The sequence below is a fragment of the Kogia breviceps genome, chromosome 3 (genome assembly GCF_026419965.1).
Source record: "Kogia breviceps isolate mKogBre1 chromosome 3, mKogBre1 haplotype 1, whole genome shotgun sequence".
Taxonomy (NCBI): Eukaryota; Metazoa; Chordata; class Mammalia; order Artiodactyla; family Physeteridae; genus Kogia; species Kogia breviceps.
In genome coordinates, this window is record NC_081312.1 from 94,199,031 (window position 1) to 94,219,122 (window position 20,092).

The 20,092-nt window shown below is 37.1% G+C and overlaps 1 protein-coding gene across 7 annotated transcripts in view; it reads left to right on the forward strand.

Moving 5' to 3' along the window:
* AP4E1 (adaptor related protein complex 4 subunit epsilon 1) overlaps positions 1-20,092 on the forward strand; it is a 94,455-nt gene that overhangs the window by 46,676 nt on the left and 27,687 nt on the right. For 6 of the 7 annotated variants that reach the window (XM_067029243.1, XM_067029244.1, XM_059057886.2 and 3 more), the window contains 6 exons: positions 4,262-4,385; positions 8,253-8,511; positions 12,117-12,674; positions 13,809-13,999; positions 15,737-15,894; positions 16,927-17,069. In XM_067029243.1, coding sequence (XP_066885344.1) covers positions 4,262-4,385; positions 8,253-8,511; positions 12,117-12,674; positions 13,809-13,999; positions 15,737-15,894; positions 16,927-17,069 — 1,433 coding nt within the window. Of the gene's footprint in view, positions 1-4,261; positions 4,386-8,252; positions 8,512-12,116; positions 12,675-13,808; positions 14,000-15,736; positions 15,895-16,926; positions 20,044-20,092 lie in introns of those variants that run through there. The other variant, XM_059057891.2, reaches the window with a different exon arrangement.

The window sequence follows — 20,092 nt, forward strand, 5'->3', positions numbered from 1 at the left end:
AATCAATAGAATTAGAAATGAAAAAGGAGGAGTAACAACAGACACTGCAGAAATACAAAGGATCGTGAGAGATTACTACAAGCAACTATATGCCAATAAAATGGACAACCTGGAAGAAATGGACAAATTCTTAGAAAAGCACAACCTTCCGAGACTGAACCAGGAAGAAATAGAAAATATAAACAGACTAATCACAAGCACTGAAATTGAGACTGTGATTAAAAATCTTCCAACAAACAAAAGCCCAGGACCAGATGGCTTCACAGGCGAAATCTATCAAAACATTTAGAGAAGAGCTAGCACCTATCCTTCTCAGACTCTTCCAAAAATTTCAGGGGAAGGAACACTCCCAAACTCATTCTATGAGGCCACCATCACCCTGATACCAAAACCAGACAAAGATGTCACAAAGAAAGAAAACTACAGGCCAGTATCACTGATGAACATAGATGCAAAAATCCTCAACAAAATACTGGCAAACAGAATCCAACAGCACATTAAAAGGATCATACAGTATGATCAAGTGGGGTTTATCCCAGGAATGCAAGGATTCTTCAATATACGCAAATCAGTCAATGTGATAAAACATATTAACAAATTGAAGAATAAAAACCATATGATCATCTCAATAGATGCAGAAAAAGCTTTTGACAAAATTCAACACTGATTTATGATAGAAACCCTGCAGAAAGTAGGCACAGAGGGAACTTACCTCCACATAATAAAGGCCATATATGACAAACCCACAACCAACATCGTCCTCAGTGGTGTAAAAGTGAAACCGTTTCCACTAAGGTCAGGAGCAATATAAGGTTTCCCACTCTCACCACTATTATTCAACATAGTTTTGGAAGTTTTAGCCACAGCAATCAGAGAAGAAAAAAATAAAAGGAACCCAAATTGGAAAAGAAGAAGTAAAGCTGTCACTGTTTGCAGATGAAATGCTCCTATACAGAGTATCCTAAAGATGCTACCAGAAAACTACTAGAGCTAATCAATGAATTTGGTAAAGTAGCAGGATACAAAAGTAATGCACAGAAATCTCTGGCATTCCTATACACTAATGATGAAAAATCTGAAAGAGAAATTAAGGAAACACTCCCATTTACCACTGCAACAAAAAGAATAAAATAACTAGGAATGAACCTATCTAAGGAGACAAAAGACTTGTGTTCAGAAAACTATAAGACACTGATGAAAGAAATTAAAGATGATAATTAAAGAAGATACTAACTAGACAGAGAGATATACCATGTTCTTGGATTGGAAGAATCAACATTGTGAAAATGACTATACTACCCAAAGCAATCTACAGATTCAGTGCAATCCCTATCAAACTACCACTGGCATTTTTCACAGAACTAGCACAAAAAATTTCACAATTTGTATAGAAACACAAAATACCCCAAATAGCCAAAGCAATCTTTAGAAAGAAAAACAGAGCTGGAGGAATCAGGCTCCTGGACTTCGGACTATACTACAAAGCTACAGTAATCAAGAGAGTATGGTACTGGCACAAAAACAGAAATATAGATCAATAGAACAGGAGAGAAAGCCCAGAGATAAATCCACACACATATGGTCACCTTATTTTTGATAAAGGAGGCAAGAATATACAATGGATAAAAGACAGCCTGTTCAATAAGTGGTGCTGGGAAAACCAGACAGCTACATGTAAAAGAATGAAATTAGAACATTCCCTAACATCATACAGAGAAATAAACTCAAAGTGGTTTAAAGACCTAAATGTAAGGCCAGACACTATAAAACTCTTAGAGGAAAACCTAGGCAGAACACTCTATGACATAAGTCACAGGCAAGATCCTTTTTGACCCACCTCCTATATAAATAGAAATAAAAACAAAAACAAACAAATGGGACCTAATGAAACTTAAAAGCTTTTGCACAGCAAAGGAAACCATAACAAGACGAAAAGACAACCCTCAGAATGGGAGAAAATATTTGCAAATGAAGCAACTGACAAAGGATTAACCTCTAAAAGATGCAAGCAGCTCATGCAGCTCAATATCAAAAAAACAAACAACCCAATCCAAAAACGGACAGAAGACCTAAACAGACATTTCTCCAAAGATACACAGATTGCCAACAAACACATGAAAGAATTCTCAACATTCAGTGCAGATGCTGGATGACTGACACTCACAGATGCTATTTAAAAGAGGCCAATATGGGATAGAAGGTTAAACTAGATGATTGGAAAGCTTAAAATGAGAGGATATTCTATCTGAAAAGGACCTTAGATTTAGACAGGTGGTTTCCAAACATGATTCAGAATCAGAATCACATAGAGAGTTTAAAACAAATGATACAGATTTTTGAGACCTACTCCTATACCTTCTGTAACTATATCTCTGAAAGCCTGGTTGTACGTATAAAGAGATACGTGAGAGGGCTTCCCTGGTGGTGCAGTGGTTGACAATCTGCCTGCCAATGAATGGGACACGGGTTCGAGACCTGGTCTGGGAAGATCCCACACGCCACGGGGCAACTGGGCCCGTGAGCCACAACTACTGAGCCTGCGCGTCTGGAACCTGTGCTCCGCAACAAGAGAGCCCACGACAGTGAGAGGCCCACGCACCATGATGAAGAGTGCCCCCCACTTGCCACAGCTAGAGAAAGCCCTCGCACAGAAACGAAGACCCAACACAGCTAAAAATTTTTTTAAAAAAAAGATACGTGAGAGCTTCTGTGAAGTCAGCTTGTTTCTGGTTATCGAATCAGCACTTGGAAACTGCTGACCTAGTCTGAACCCTTCACCTGTTTATTAATTAGCCCGTTATTTTTTTTATAGTGAACAGTCATTCCTCTTTTATATCATTCATTTAGCTAACAAACACACTAATTTATTTAGTACTCTTTGGATTAGGTGCTGTTTCCTTTGAAGGAGACCATGTAATATAATGGTTGAGAGTGCAGTTCTGGAACCAGAGTATCTGATTTCTCATTTGCCTCTTTCATGTCTTATCTTTGTACTCTTCGGTGACTTCTTGGCAAGCTCTTTGCCACAGATTCCTCATTTGTAAAATGAGGATAATAATTACAGAAGTTCACATTTTATTTTCTAAGATACTTTTTAATGATTTAAGAAGGTCCTTTGTATTATAATCCAGACAGTTCAAAGAGATAATGTGCCAGTTAGGGTTAAGTTTAGCTAAATAGCATATTAGAAAACAGAAAAAGCAGGGCTTTATACAAGGCGGAGGGTTATTGCTCTTTTCCATTAAAGAAATCCGGAAGTAAGCAGCCTAGTATTGATGATGGTTTTTTATTAACATAAAAGAGGAAGGGAGAGAGGAAGTTTTTTCTTCCAGGAGGATTCCTCCCAGAAGTTGTACACAAAATGTGTATATAATTTCATTGGTCAGAATTCAATCACATGGCACAGGAGTCTGGAAATGTCATCTCTTTTCTGGGTGGCCATGTACCTAGCTAAGAATTGAAGGTTCTGTAGCTTAGAAAGAAGAGGAAAGTGGGTATCGGTATCTGCTGTACCAAAATAACAATATGAATTTTATGGCTCTGATTGAATTCATTTGGGTATATAGACACAAAGGAATCTGAACCTGGGTAAACCTTGTTCTTTGTCAGTAAGGGGGATATAACATTGAGGGCTCCATCAGTCCAGTTGGTACAGGAATGTGCCTAAGAGCATTTTGTTAAACAGAAACATGGCATTCATAGTTCATTAAACATTTTTGCATGAGAGCAGCAACTTTTCAGTAGACCTGGTTTATCAGTTGTCTTTCCTAATTGACTTCTTTTTTAGCTTTTAAGAGTGGTAAAGGGGCTTCCCTAGTGGTGCAGTGGTTGAGAGTCCGCCTGCCGATGCAGGGGACACGGGTTCGTGCCCCGGTCCAGGAGGATCCCACATGCCACGGAGCGGCTAGGCCTGTGAGCCATGGCCGCTGAGCCTGCGCGTCCAGAGCCTGTGCTCTGCAACAGGAGAGGCAACAACAGTGAGAGGCCCGCGTACCGCAGAAAAAAAAAAAAGGGTGGTAAAAAGAAAAATGAAAGACTGTCGTTGATTAACTAATTGTATGAAGACTGTAGTAGAGATTTAATAAATCATAGCTGCTTTATTATTATTGCTATAAATATTTGATTAGATCATTTCCAAAGTCCCTTCCAGTTTAAAAATTGTCACTGGATTCTAGTCTTCAAGTATTTTATTTTTTGCTTTTTTTTCATAATTTTTGCTTTGTTTTAAATATGAAACTCTGTTGTTGTTTTAAAATTCTAGTTCTCAGTTTTGAACCATATGGACTCTCCTTTTCTTCATCTGGCTTCTCTGGACGACAGTCTCCTGCTGGCATTTCTCTTGGTTCAGATATATCTGGGAATAGTACAGATACCGGGCTAAAAGAGTAAGTTCCTTTCTTATTAAAGTTGAGAACATGGGAGTGTTTAAATGTGTTTACATGTTGAAGGATTCCTGAAAGCTAAATTCTGCATGGGTTGTTGTTTCAGCTGTTTCTGTTTATTGCTCTCAAGGTATTGGTAGTGTATAGCCTGTCCTTGTACTTTAAGAGAGCTTGCTTACTTCCAAGACAGTATAGAATGTATACAAGCTTTACACATAGTAATGATGTGTGTGTTATTACTACATATCATGCATATACACACACATATATTTTTAAAGAAATGTATCAGAACCCATATACCCAGGTGAGGTGACTGTTCATATCATTCTGCATTCCTCATAATCTACTTCTTATAACCATTTCATTGGAAGATTGACAAATATATAGATGAACATAAAGATGGTGGACTTCACTTGAGAAAGGTGTGTACTTTGCTCAGAATGCTTTCAGAGCTTCTTTCCAGCCACCTTGAAAATTGGTGATACATTTGTCTAAATGTCTTAACGTGGAGTCTTCATCCTTTTTAGGTAAATTTTGATTTTGGAAATATGAATAAATTACTAGAAATATGATTAAGTTAATAAAATGAGATAATGTATGTAAAGTGCCTCATACAACCCAGTACATAATAAATGATCGATAAATGGTAGCTACTAAAATTAATAATTGTCATTGCTATCATTATTGTTATTATCCAAAAGCTGAATTTACTACATAAAATTAGTAGTCAAGCTGGATAACTTTGGTCAGTATACCAGTGTGACATAAAGTAATGAAAATGGCTTTCTTGTTTGTGAAGGAGCTTCTTCTAAGAGTTCAAAAATGTTTTGAGAAATGGCAACATTGTTAGAATAAATGATAAAATCTCAAAGGTGACAACTTTGAAAGATGACATTTGAACAGACTCAATAACCTTATTTTATGTCCGTCTTTGCATTTGTCAGTCTTCCAGTGATATGGTTATAAGAAGTATTTATCAGAAGAATGACACATAGATTATGAGGAATGCAGAATGATATGCTGATTGAAATGGCATAAGTTCAAAATCTCTTAGCCTTTTTTTCCTGCTCTATTGACACCCTTTTCTTTCCCAGACATTTAATTTCAGTATTTTAAGCATGGGGAGCAAATACAGTTTGTCAGCATGTGATGGTGGTGGTGATAGCAATTAAAGTGCCTCAAACAGGGAATAAAGGGGCAAGGGAAAGAGAGACAGAAACCCTCCAAACCCAGGGAGGAAACGTAGTCCCTTTTGCCTGCACAACAGATGATGGCATCTGCTTTTTTAGTATTGAACTAGGATCTGGGGGACTTGACAGGGCCTTGTAAATCCTGTATGTGTACATGTACTACCCTCAGAGAAATGACATTTGGCAAAGCTGCTCAGGAATTATACATATGCTGTATTATCATGAAATGCAACATGAGGGATGAATTTTAAATTTCTTTCCAAAGAGGACCACAGCTCACACATTATTTCAGATTAGGAACCTAAGTGGTAATTGGCAAGGTGAATCAGCTTTAGAGAGGAGATGATCATACTTCTGCAGTCTCTGGCAAGCTGAGAATAAAGTGGGGCAAGCCCAATTTAGCATTTCTTACCTTAAGCCCTATTACGGAGCAGCACCCTACAGCAAATGGGAATTTCTAGAGCTCAAAGTACATTCCTTATCTTTTGAAGGTTGCTTGGCTGTAATCTACATCTGTGTTTGAATGGTCTGATTTAAAACAACACAAAGGTATACCATATAAAACCATGAATTATATTATTATTGTTGTCAAAATCCAGGCAAAGATGACTTATGTTTAAAAATTTTTTATATGTTTCATATCATAAAGAGGCATATTTTGTGTATAAAATGGTTTTATGCTGCTCTCATTTATCTGCCTCCTTTTTAGACTTGCTGTATGTAATGCATGACAGTGAAAATTTATGCTGATAATAGGCATGTATGCAGGCTCCTTTTTCTTCCCCTTCTCATTTTTGCCTGTTATTGTGGGTTGAATTCCCTGGGAAGTGCATTCCAAGATGGAATTTGGCATGCAGAATATTAAGGAGTGCCCTTGGCATCAACAACTGTGGAAGGAAAGGAAAAGAAAGGGTTTGGGCAGAGGAAGAAGTTAAGAAGCAATGCAGTGCCAACAACAGTGTCTGCTGACCCCATAGGAAGCTCTGAAGCTAGAATGGCCTATCTGAGCTGTCCTGAGTTGGACTAAAATGGGTGGCCAGGACTCTATACTTCTGTTCATCAATTATTGGATATGGGCTGCCCTGGAAAAGGGCATGATCTGCAATTGAGGTGACTCTGCAACTGAGGCAAATCCCTAAGGGTGCTATGCTCCTAACAGCTGCACCAACAAAGTCCTTCATTGAAGGGGGATCTGGATGGAACATCCCAGGGTCTACCACACCTACCTTTTTTTAGTTAAACTAATATGTGAATCGTTTGGGGAGTTGCTCTTTTTTATCCGCCCCCCCCTAATAATTAAAGGGTATGTTTTGGTAAACAGGGTTACAAAAAAACACTGTAATCCTCCTGTGGGCATTCATGAATCCTTTTGAGTTGTTGCTGTTGAGCATCCTAGAAATGCTGGGGTCATTTTAGGGGTTCCCCTGATGACTTTTTTGTCTGCTCACACAAGATCAACCAGTTTTCTTCTAAGAGGTTTGATAGATAACTAACAGTTTTGGTTTTTTTTTTTTAACTTTTTAGAAAACTCTTTTGGTACCTGAAAGAAAGGGATGAATGAAGATACTTGTAAAGGAACATTCAGCAATAAAATTCATTGAGTAGGAATGGAGTAATTCCCTATAGGGTGTTCTTTATTAACATTAGACTTTCTTTTAGCCAGTTGGTACTTAGTAACATTAGTTCTTCACTCAGTATGAAGTATAATGATCTGTTTTTGTTTCTGGCATACTACAGAAAATCAAACTGACCATGATTCCAACAAATTAAAATGGAATAATAGTTAGTACAGATATTTTTGAATCCTTCTTTTAGATTCATTTCACGATCTGCCTATCTTGTAGTACAAATTTTAAAAATTCAGTTTTGGATCATGAGAGGGATACTTAAATGAGCCAGTGCCAAGGACACATGGTTCTTATATGAAAACAATAGAGGCAGTCTTTGGCTGTTTCAGCCTGCACTTATGATTCACAGCTGTAGCTTTTGGGACAACAGTAGGTGAGTCCTAATTCTAATCACAACTTTATTCTTTTTCATCTCAGGTATTAAAAAACTCCTAACCTTCATGCTTTTTCCAAAAATACTACTGTTTTCTTCTACAGATCAAACCTCATTCATTTTTATAAATGTACATTTATAATAGTTGAAAGTGTAGCTTGTGCTCACATTAAGAAAACTCTGTGGATTAAAAGTAAATTTACAAATAGGAGTAGATTTGAATGATTTTTTTTTTGCTCTCAACAGGATTTTATGTAGTGAATTTATGTAGTATTAATTCCTTCACTGAGTGATTATAGGCATGAAACTTACATCATTTCTGATCTTTAACCCATCAGAATTAAAGGTATTTTTGAAAAGTCAATAGGTGAAAGGAACTGATTTACAGTAGTTCTGTTTTTGGATATCTTATTCAAGGAATTAAATGAAAATTAAATAATCTGAAATTTTTAACTAGGTCTAGAGTTCTGTTGCCTTAAATCTTAGCTGGAGAGTTCGGGGAGGTTGGCTATAACTAAAATAAAATCTAAAGATCTAGGTTTTATTTCTGGCACGTAGAATATAATATGAAAGCTATTTCTGAAAGGTCATGACAATGATGTATTTTTAAAAACGCCTGAAGAAGGTAACTACTGAGTAGTTATTTAAATTGACTTGATTTCATTATCAATCTCCTTAGGACAAATAGCTTGAAGCTGGAAGGTATAAAGAAATTGTGGGGGAAAGAGGGCTATCTTCCCAAGAAGGAAAGCAAAACTGGTGAAGAAACAGAAGCTCTGCCAGTCCCTCAAGAGAATATAATAATGGAGAATGTAGACCAAATTATAACAAAAAACGATCAATCTCAAGCCCTTACCCAATCTAAAGAAGAGAAAGAAAAGCAGCTGCTGGCATCATCATTATTTGTTGGACTAGGATCAGAAAGTACAATCAATTTGGTAAGTAGTCAGTTATATTCCTTTGAGAACCTGCGTTCCCTGTTTTGAACAAAAAAACTGGCTCTACAAAAGCTCATGGCTGTTGTCTATACACATGGTAGGAATGGCTTCCCCAGCTCCAGAGCCACCAGGAACATACCTTTTATATTTCTGAAAGAGAAAAGCTAATTGACTCAGCTTCAGTCAGGTATTCTCTTTAGTCCAGTCAGTTGGGGCAAGAGTCCAGGTCCAAATTAAGTTACAAATATGACCATCTATATTCTCACCCCTATTGGTGGAGAGGACAGGTCTCAGTGGAAAGGGGACTTGATGGAAATATTACCAATAGTAATAGTTCAACAATATTGATATGTCTATGGAAAAAGTACTTCTTAAAATGGTATTTTTAATAGTGAAAAAGAGGAATCAATTTTGATATCCTAATAGGAGAATTGGTAAATAAATTATATTAGCTCTGAATATTACTTCATCATTAAAAATGATAAATATTGCATTGTAAAATTAATACTTATATATTAAGCAAAAAAAGCAGAATATGAAGTTTTACTTATACCTTGCTTACAACTGTTAAGATAAAAGTATATTGAGGTTGAAAGGAATTATACAAAAATAAAATTATATTCAGACATTATGATTATTATTTTCAAAACTTTTTATGCCAAAATATTATTCTCTTAGTAAAAAAATGAAAAACTGGAGTGAAGGACAAGTGCTATTTTTGAGTGTCTGAGAATTCCACATGTAATATTCTGTTTGGTGGGCAGATGATCCCACCTAGTGCAAAACTGTGATTAGAGCTATATTTTCTTCAGTTTTACATCATCACAGTTCTTTCATCCTCCATTTCCCTTGGTGGAATTTCCCTTCATCTCTGTCAACACTAGGCCAGTCTCTAGGCTACACTCTTTGCCTGTATCTCTTTCTTTTCCAGACCCCACTTTTTTCAGACTTGATATTCCTTTCTAAGAAAAAGCAAATTCAGCCTAAAAGTATTAATAAGTATCTTAATGCTGTTTCAGTCAGCATTTGTAGGGCCAAGGATTCCTGCCTTCTCAATGAAGTGCATGGCTTTCAGTTAGAGTCTTTCTCTGGAGAACATTCAGGGTGATAAATTAATTACCAGACTTTTTTGTGGTGGGCTTGAAATCAGAAATGTAATTAGGATGTTCTTCTATTTAAGTTAGGTTAAATCGTTTTTCGGTTACCCCTTAACATTTTTCTTTTCCCCTCAGCTATCACTAGAATAGTTGAAAAAAAAAAAAAAAAGAGGTTATTTCCCTGTTTTATGGGGCCGTGAATTCTGTGAGGAGGTATAACTCAGATGGTACCTTGCAGAAAGGAGGGGAAGCAGATAATTACATTAAATTAGCATGTATTCTCTTACCCCTCATCCCCAACTTTTCCTCTCTCACTCGGGCAAAGCAGACAGGATTGGCACTGGATATGCTTCATCTGTATCATAAGTCCTTCTGCATGGCTGCTTTTCTCTAGCAGTCCTATTCTCTTCTGATTTTTCTACTGTTTAAGGTTCTCAGTTACATAGATCTAGGCTGTACTGAGTATTTCATTTTAACTAGCTTTTAGGTCTGTGGTCTGTTTTGAGTTAATTTTTTTACATAGTTCACTGTAGGGGTTAAGGTTTTGTTTTTTTTTTCTTTCCATCTTTGCCTTTTATTTCACCTTCATTTACAAAAGTATTTTCTCTGGGTTGTGAACCTGGGGTTAAGTGTTTCTTTTGTTTAAGTAATTTAACAGAGATGTCTTTCTGGTGTCTTCTGGCTTGTGTAGCTTCTAAATAACAGCAGAGGGCTTCCCTGGTGGCGCAGTGGTTGAGAATCTGCCTGCCGATGCAGGGGACACAGGTTCGTGCCCCGGTCCGGGAAGATCCCACATGCCGCAGAGCGGCTGGGCCCATGAGCCATGGCCGCTGAGCCTGCGCGTCCGGAGCCTGTGCTCCGCAACAGGAGAGGCCACAACAGTGAGAGGCCCGCTTACCGCAAAAAATAAAATAAAATAAAAATAACAGCAGATTAGACAGTGCAGAAGAAAAGATCGGGGACTTCCCTGGTGGTCCAGTGGTTAAGACTCCACACCCCCAATGCAGGGGGCCCGGGTTTGATCCCTGGTCAGGGAACTAGATCCTACATCCTGCAACTAAAGATCCCATGTGCTGCAGCTAAAGATCCTGCATGCTGCAACTAAAAGATCCAACGTGCCGCAGCGAAGATCCCATGTGCCACAGCTAAGACGCAGCACATCCAAATAAATAAAAAAATAAATATTTTAAAAAGTAAAGATCATACACTTGAAGACAAAGTAATAGAAACTATCCAAAATGAAACACAGAGAGAAAGAAAAGACAAAACAAAAAACAACCAAGAGCATCAGTGACCTGAGGAACAATATTGAGCAGTCTAATGTACATCTAATTCGAGTCCCATGGCTACTGGAAATAGAAGTCCTCCTCTCCCCCAAACCCCCAACTTTTAAAATTAATTAATTAATTGATTAATTAGTTTTGGCTGCACTGGGTCTTCTCTAGTTGTGACGTGCCGGTTATCTAGTTGCATTATACAGGCTCTAGAGCACATGGGCTCAATAGTTGTGGCACGTGGGCTTAGTTGCGGTATGTGGGATCTTAGTTCCCCAGCCAGGGATCAAAGCTGGAGCGCGGAGTCTTAACCACTGGACCTCCAGGGAAGTCCCCCAACTTGTTTTCATTTTTGTGTTAATATAATGTTAGTTCTTGTTCGATGGCTTCTGAATTGAAAGGTAGGAGACAAACTTAGCTGCTGAGACTTGGAAGAGAGCTAGAATTCTGGTTAACTAGAATCGTGTGAAGGGTGACCACTCAGTGTTAAAGCCCCCAGGAGGATGAACTTAAAATAGACCCAGTCTGCTGCACTGATTCTACATAGAACTGTGTGAGGCAAGGGGGCACTTGAGCCGTCACTCTTCTTAGATGGATTCGCAGACATTTCCTTGGGGGGCTTAGCTTGGCAAGTTTGCTGTTCCCATCTCCTGAGTCTGTACCAAACATCACTAGTTACTTTTAGAATTCTTTCCTGCTGTGTGTTCCAGTCAGCCACACTAGCTGATTCTTGAGGTGAAGTCAGTTTTTCTTCCCTGTTTATTGACTCACAGGTCATGAAAACAGGATTATTATAGATTACTGAACCAAAGTTTGACCCATCCCTGTATTTGAGGGTATCTTAGCTTCTACAGGACAACTCTGGAAGCTCAAAAAATGGCTAGCTTTCTCACTGTTTTTAATTTGTGCAGTTCTGTACTCTAGTAGTTTTCTTAAGTCTAACAGGTTTTTAGAATTGTTCATGATTGACTTTTTGACCTTATTTCTTTTTCTGATTTTATGTGTTTTTAGTGAGAAATAGATTTAGCTTTGAATTTACTAGTTCAAAGTTATGTAGCTGTCAGAATTTTAGGGCTTAGCGTTTTATTCATCTCTGAATTTTTGTTAATCTATGCTTTATAGGTAGAACCTTAGCAAGTTAGTACATTGCTCATTTGAAATTATAAAAAAAAGTTTAAAACTCATGACTTAGTAGAATTGTTTCTTTTTCTATTATTATGTTTTATCTTTGCAGCTAGGAAAAGCAGATACCCTTTCTCACAAGTTCAGAAGGAAATCAAAAGTCAAGGAAACCAAAAGTGGGCAAACAACCACTTCTCAAAATATGACCCGTTCTTCCTTTAGTTCTTCATCAAATGTGACTTATGAAGAAGACTATTATTTGGATAATTTTCAGGATAGAGGAGACAAAGAAGTAAAGAAATTTTCTCTTAATTCAGAACTTTTGGATTCTGAGTCACTCACAGAACTGCCCTTGGTTGAGAAAATCTCAAATTGCAGGCTGTCTACACCCTCTTTGTTTGCTGATAACAACATGGAAGTTTTTCACCCTCCTCAGTCCGCTGCAGCCTCAGTTGCCAATGAAATCTCTTTAACTTCTTCTTTGTTGGAAGAAACAACTGAACACATGCATTCAGATCTTATGGAGGTCTGTAATAATGAAACCATATCAGTGTCTTCTTACAAAATTTGGAAAGATGAGTGTTTGTTGATGGTCTGGTCAGTTTTTAATAAGAGTGCTTCAGAACTGAAAAGTGCTAACTTAGAAATGGCTCCTGCAGAAAATTTCAAGGTAAGACAATGAATTACTTAATGTTTCTTAGTGTAAGAAACATCACTTAGTGTTTCTGCTGTTGACTCATCTGATGGCTTGTAAATTTCTCCCACATCCTTCTTTCCTATTTAGCAAAAACAGTGAAAGGTGTGACAGATTGTTTTATTATTTTAAGTAGGAAAAATTTATTCAAAAGAGACAAGGAAACATAATAAAGATGTATTGGGGAAGACTGAGAAAACTGACCCAGTTTCTTCTATGAGCTAGAATGCATTGAATGGGATACTACCTGGGCCTGACCTGGGCAGAAGTTCCTGACTGTAGACGTGCATTAGAATCACTTGTGGAACTTAAAAACACAAAACAAAACCCAATTCAGTTGTCTGAGCTTTACCACCAGAGCTTCAATAAGGGTGGAGAATGAGAGGGAAAGATTGTTTTTTTGTTTTTTTTGCACTCTCCTAACTTTAAAAATTTGGTGCTAGGGACTTCCCTGGTGGTCAGTTGGTAAAGAATCCACCTTCCAATGTAGGGACACAGGTTCAATCCCTGGTCAGAGAACTAAGATCCCACATGCCCCAGGGCATCTAAGCCTGTGCACCACAACTACTGAGCTCATGTGCCTCAACAAGAGCCCACGTGCAGCAAACTATAGAGCCCGCATGCCCTGGAGCCTGTGCGCCACAACTGGAGAGAAGCCTGTGTACCACAGCGAAGAGCCTGTGTGCCACAATGAAAGATCCCACATGCCTCAACGATCCCCCATACCTCAATGAAGATCCTGCATGCCGCAGCTAAGACCTGATGCAGCCCCCAAAAATAAATTAATTAAAAAACAAAAACTGGTACTAGCTAGTATTGAGAGCCACATGACTAGAGTTTAATCTGTTTTTTGTTGTTGTTAAACCATACAGACATTTTCATTGTAATACCATTTGTTACATAATTCTGACCTATGTATTATTATTTCTTAATTATCTGTGCTAGTGAATTTTCCTCAAGTGAAGGTGTCAGTTATCTTCATGGTGTGGCTTGTTATTAGCATCTCACAATTGTATGGTTTTGTACCACTTCAATTAAATAGAAAATAGTTATTCATATGATAGCTTGTATTGATCCCTTCTTCAATACTTACATTACTTTTATTTACAGATCACTGAGCAACCTGGATGCTGCTTGCCTGTAATAGAAGCAGAAAGCACCAAAAACTTTCAATACAGTGTGCAGATGGAAAAACCTTTTACAGAAGGGAATCTTTCTGGTTTTATAAATTATCAAGTGATGGATACTCATTCTGTTCAGCTCGAATTTTCAGTAAACTTATCACTATTAGATTTCATTAGGTAAATATTTTTTAGAATATTAATTCAAATTATTCATTCATTCAGCAAATATTTATTAGGCCTGTTCTCTGGACAGAGCACTGTACTAGGTGCTAGGGAGTGTAACAACTCAAAACTACACATACCCCTACGTTTAGGGAGTGTGCAGTCTAGGGAGGAGACATCGAACAATCACATAAATGCATGTATAATTGTGAATTGTGCTGTGAACAGGAAGTAAATGGCGTGATGGGCCATTATAATGTGGAACCTGATACAGGTTCGAGTTGGCTGGTGATCTTGGAGAACTTCTGAGAGAAAGTAATATTAAAGTAATGTTTAAACTGAAATAATTTCAAAGATTCTGCCTGACTTTTTTAAAAGCTTTTAAAGTTTCTTTCATTTGTGTTTCATTTATTTGATTAATTCTTTCGTAAAGTCTGTTTGTTAAGTTTTAGAGATCTACAAGAAAATGACTCAACAAAGTTACTAAACTTTTATTAGACATACAGTATTTAGTATTTTACTAGCATTGTACAGTTACCCAAATAATTGAAAACAACCTTTTAACCCTTCTGCTCTTGTTTAGTATTATGAATATATTATGCTGTATTCAAACATTTTTAAAAATGAAGCCTGCCTGAACCAAGAATGCAGAATACCAATGAATATCTGTTAAAATTTTTTTTTTACCTTCACACATCTACCTGTGTTGGACTACTATAATTTTGCCCAATCTTTAAAGTCTTTTAGTAAGAACATGTTTATCAATCTGTCAGAGTATTTATTTATACCTGTGGTGCTGAAAAGATAGAATCTAGCCTTCAAAAAACTTACATTCTGGGGCTTCCCTGGTGGCGCAGTGGTTGAGAATCCGCCTGCCGATGCAGGAGACACGGGTTCGTGCCCTGGTCCGGGAAGATCCCACATGCCGCGGAGCAGCTGAGCCCGTGAGCCATGGCCGCTGAGCCTGTGCGTCCGGAGCCTGTGCTCCGCAACGGGAGAGGCCACAGCAGTGAGAGGCCCGCATACCGCAAAAAAAAAAAAAAAACTTACATTCTGTGACTATGAAGGTATGTCCCATGGTGAGCATTAGTAACCTGAAGAAGCACAACATATATGACACAGATGGTTCTTCTGTGCTTATTAATAAAATCCTTTGTATCTTAAAAAAATATTTTTCCTAATTATAAATTCAATACATAGTTATAAAGATTTAAATGCTATAGAAAAGTATAAGTAGAATATAAAAATTTCCTGTAATTCCTCCCAGAGATACCCCATTGTTAACTATTTGATCTTCAGTCACCTGAACCATTTAAAAAATACATTTATTAAAATCCTTTCTCTTGGTCCAGTTTGCTTAAGGTGCTAAGTCTTTGTATTCTTACTCTTGTACATGACTCTGATAGAGTATCTCATCCCCAAATCTAAAGTATACATGGAAGAAAAGTTTTATATTTGAATGATTCATGAAATTACTTGGTGAAATTTTACTGTAATGACTGATACTCAGAAAAAGAACTGGGTGATTTATTGAAAAGACATTTGTTCTTTAATAACATTTGCTTTCAGCATTTTCTTCAGGTTGGAGGATAATGGTAAGTATTCTAATCATATTTTGTTTAAAAAACATAGATTTTGTGGGATTTAGATTTACAATGATTTTTTTTATTCCCATGAGTCATTTGAAATGTATTTGTTTAGAATCATTTCATTCTTAATGGACATAAATCTAATTTTAAAAATTATTTTCAGGCCATTAAAAATCTCTACTGAAGACTTTGGTAAACTCTGGTTATCCTTTGCAAATGATGTGAAACAAAATGTGAAGATGTCAGAGTCACAAGCTGCTCTGCCTTCTACCTTAAAGGCCCTGCAACAGGAACTAAGACTTCATGTTGTTGACATTATAGGTTTGTAGTGTTCTAAAAAGGCAATCTTGTGTTTATAGGGGCTTTCTTACAATCAGAAAACAAATCAACTCTTATAAGTGTCAGATTTCTTAGAGCTGTATTTCATGTTATGAGTACCTTTCAGATAAGTGTGTTGTTCAGGCTTTATTAAAGAATTTTTTTGTGTGGTAAAATATACATAACAAAATTTACCATTTTAACCATTTTTAAATGTACAGATTAGTGGTATTAAATACATTCATGTTGTGCAGCCATTGCCACCATCATCTCCAGAACTTTTTCCTCTTTCCTAACTAAAACTGTACCCATTAAACACTAACTCCCCATTGCCCCTCCCTCTCCAGCCCTTCTCAACCACCATTCTATTTTCTGTCGCTATGAATTTGACTACTCTAGTTACCTCATCTAAGTAGAATTGTACAATATTTGTCCTTTTGTGACTGGCTTATTTCACTTATCATAATTTCTTCAAGGTTCATCTATGTTATGTGTCAAAATTTCCTTCCTTTTTAAGCCTGAATATTGTTCCATTTTACGGATGTACCACATTTGTTTATCCATTAATCTTTTGACGGACACTGGGGTTGCTTCCACCTTTTGGCTATTGTGAATAACCCTTCTTTGAACATGGGTGTACAAATAAATCTGTGTTTGAGTCCCTGCTTTCAGTTCTTTTAGTTATATACCCAGAAGTAGAATTGCTGAGTCATATGGTAATTCTATATTTAATTTTTGGAGAAACTGTCGTGTTGTTTTCCACAGCAACTGCACCATTTACATTCAGCAATGCACGGGGGTTGCAGTTACTTCACATCCTCACTAACACTTATTTATTTATTTATTTATTTTGATAATCACCATCTTAATGGGTATGAACTAGTATCTCACTTTAATTTTGATTTGCATTTCCTTAATGATCAGTGATGTTGAATATCTTTTCATGTGGTTATTGGGCATTTGTATATCTTTTTTGTAGAAATGTCTGTTGAAGTCTTTTTGTATTAAAGAGTTTCTCACTTTGTTTTGCTGTAGGCAATGAAGGGCTGTTGGCCTGTCAGCTGCTCCCATCCATCCCCTGCTTGCTGCATTTCCGAGTTCATGGTGACATGTTAGCCCTGTGGTTCAGATCCTCCTGCTCTACTCTTCCTGATTATTTACTATATCAGTGTCAAAAGGTGATGGAAGGATCCTAGCAGAAGCTCTGCTTATATTTTACCCCATCAAAATAAATGGTTTACATAGATAAACTTATTTACCAAAGTAAAAAGGACTCATGGTACTTCTAATGAAAATGGGGATTATTATAAGTGTGTTTTTATGTGTTTTCTTTATGATTCCTGATCAAGAAAGATCCCCAAGAAACTGTACCCCTAACCTTTTACTCAGGATTGTACAGTATGTTTGGGTCCTAAAACAGTGACCTAAGCTAATGTTATAAACTGCTAATGATTTATATATCACTTAGTGTAGAGGGACTGAAAATATTTATTTTGTTATAAATAATTTTATAGCAGATTTACTCTAGTGCTAGCTGATTTATAGTAAAGCCAAGTCTCAGTTCTCTGCATTAATGGAGGGGAGACATGGACTTAATAATCCCAAATCGAATTCAAATTTGGCTTTGGAATGCAATGTATGCTTTTTGGTAGGCAAGTCATTACTTTCAATAATGTTTTGCTTAGATCAGTATTGAACTAAGTTGGCACAGCACACACTAATAGTTCAGGAGATCCATGAGCATGTTGGATATTGGGGGGATCCAGTCTGTGGTACAGTTTTTATTATAGGTAACTTATTACACATAATTGCAGACAGTTAGGCTATAAAATTTGTTTTCCACTTGCGTTTATTTTTAAAATTCAAAGTGAATCACTGTATTCTTGTTTTACAAACTCAGAGCCATTTACAAAATATTGTATAGAAATAAAATCTGTAAGAGCACACAGTACTAAAGCAAACAGGTATAAAAGGACTTTTTAGTTATGGCAAATACCTTAGTTTCCACTTGGTTTTTTTTTTTTTTTGGCAAATTAAAATTTGTGATTAGAGTATAAACGGCAAAACCATCTTTCCTGGGCTTTGAATCTTTGAATCCACTAGTACTCAATGGATACAACCAGAAGAGTGACTGTCTAAGTGTACCATACAGGTTCTTCAGTAAAATATATGATTTTTATGTTATAGTTGTGCCTATATGTATGGCCTTTGTCAGAAAAGAGGTTAAGCCTAATATGAATGATAGACCAGAATCTTGAGATTATACATTAATGTTAAAAACTGAAATAGTATTTTATAAAACCTTATGGTGCTGTGGAAAATATTTATTATTTCACTTTTTCTGATACTTCACCATGGAAACTATTCAGGTAATATAGTTTTAAGTCATTGCAGTTAACACTCTGGTTAATTGGTACTGTTTATCACCCAGGTGTGGAATTGTGGTTTTAGGTTATCTCATTATTAATCATAGCTGATAAAGATGCTGAGGAGATTCCCCAAAGCTCATAGAGTTCATTAGTCATTTGTGTTTAGCATATCTCTCCCTAAAAACAAAAGCAGCATTAAAAAAAATTAATTCATAAGTTACTCATTAAAAAAAAAACCTTGTTAAATTCATGCTTTTAATAAACATACAGTGAAACCCTGCTGCAAGAGCAATGAGAAGTGGCTAGAATTTCCTACATAGGTTTCTTCTTTTGAATAGATCAGATTCATCCTCAAGCTCCCAGCAGTGTCATGATGAAGGGAATGTGAATGATGGGGGAGTGGTGGACACTGGTGGCTAGACTCATTAGCTTTCTCTTTATTCCTGCATCTGTCAGCAGCACCCTCCCACCCTACCTGGTTCTGCTGATACTCTGACAAAGAGAAAGTGCCCTCTCACTTTGCAAAGGAATGTAGAGTGTGGCAAAAGAGGTGCTTCTGTTTTTTGTGTCCCTGCTTCCATGTGTTTGCATGGTCACCAAGGCTGGGTGTGGAGCAGTGGATGTAAGGTGCCCAGCAAGCAGATGGACAGCTAGCTGGGATAGATTACAGTGAGCTACTGTGCTGCTTTGTTACAGGGTGTTCATGGGTGACAGCAGCAGTTGTCACGAGAGACATGCTTGGCCTACAGCTCTGTCTAATGGTGGGAAATGTGTAATGGTAGGTTAAGGCTAGGAGCATGATTTGGGGTCTGCCAAGGGGAACATGGTATCACCTTTTGTTCTTTCTAAACCCACTACATAAAAAGTAGGGTAACAGAGTTTCTACTGAAATGTTTAGTAGAATGTTTACATTTTTATATTTTTATGGTTTTTAAAAACAAAGAGTAATAGGAAAGAGATTTTAAAGAACTTTAGAGCAGTATATATTCTACCTAAACTAATTAATGTTTTAAGTTCTAGATCAGGCATCACCAACCTTTTTTGCATTGTAGGAGATGTGACTATGAAGTAGGAAGAACAATTTTTGTGGGCAGATCGTCTGTTTACCTTCTAGTCATAATTTAGTCAAGTAAAGGGGCAACATCTGGAGTGAGAGCTATTGTGGGGGAGACTCAGCTGTGTGAGTTCTGTGCTGGGCATCTTTGCTGAGAATGCAAGTGGCAGCAAGTGTGAATCTGGGGAGAATGAAGGGAAGACAGGAAAGCCTTAAGAGCAGGTGGAGCAAGAAGGATCAGGCTCCCACCAGAATAGTCCCTGTGGAGTCAGGCAGATCAGTCTCAGGGGAATGTGGGCCCCCGAGTAAGGGTCCTTCTGAAAAAACTTCAGGTGGAGGCCGAGCAGTTACCAAGTGCTAATGTGCCAAGCATTCCAAGCACCACAGACGCTCTGCAGAGGAGCATTATTCAAGACAATATTCTGTCATCTACCAAAACAGTTGTGAAAATGCAGTATTTTATTTGTTCCTTTATTTTAGTTCGTGTCATGAATATTATAAAATATCGAGCTTTTTTTTTTTTTTTAATGGATAAATGTGGTCTTTGTCTCATGATTTTGAGTCACTAAAAGTGCACTGAACCTAAGGTTTGTTTTCAAAATTTAGGAGGGAAAAATGCAAGTGAATAACAACTTACCAGGCATTAATTACCTTATTTTGGAATTGAATTCTGTAATTTGAAAAAAATCATTTAAACATGTAATAAATACAAAGTGATCTATATTGTTCTTTGGTCTATATATATGCTTTATCATCTAAATAGCTGAATAAAAGTAAT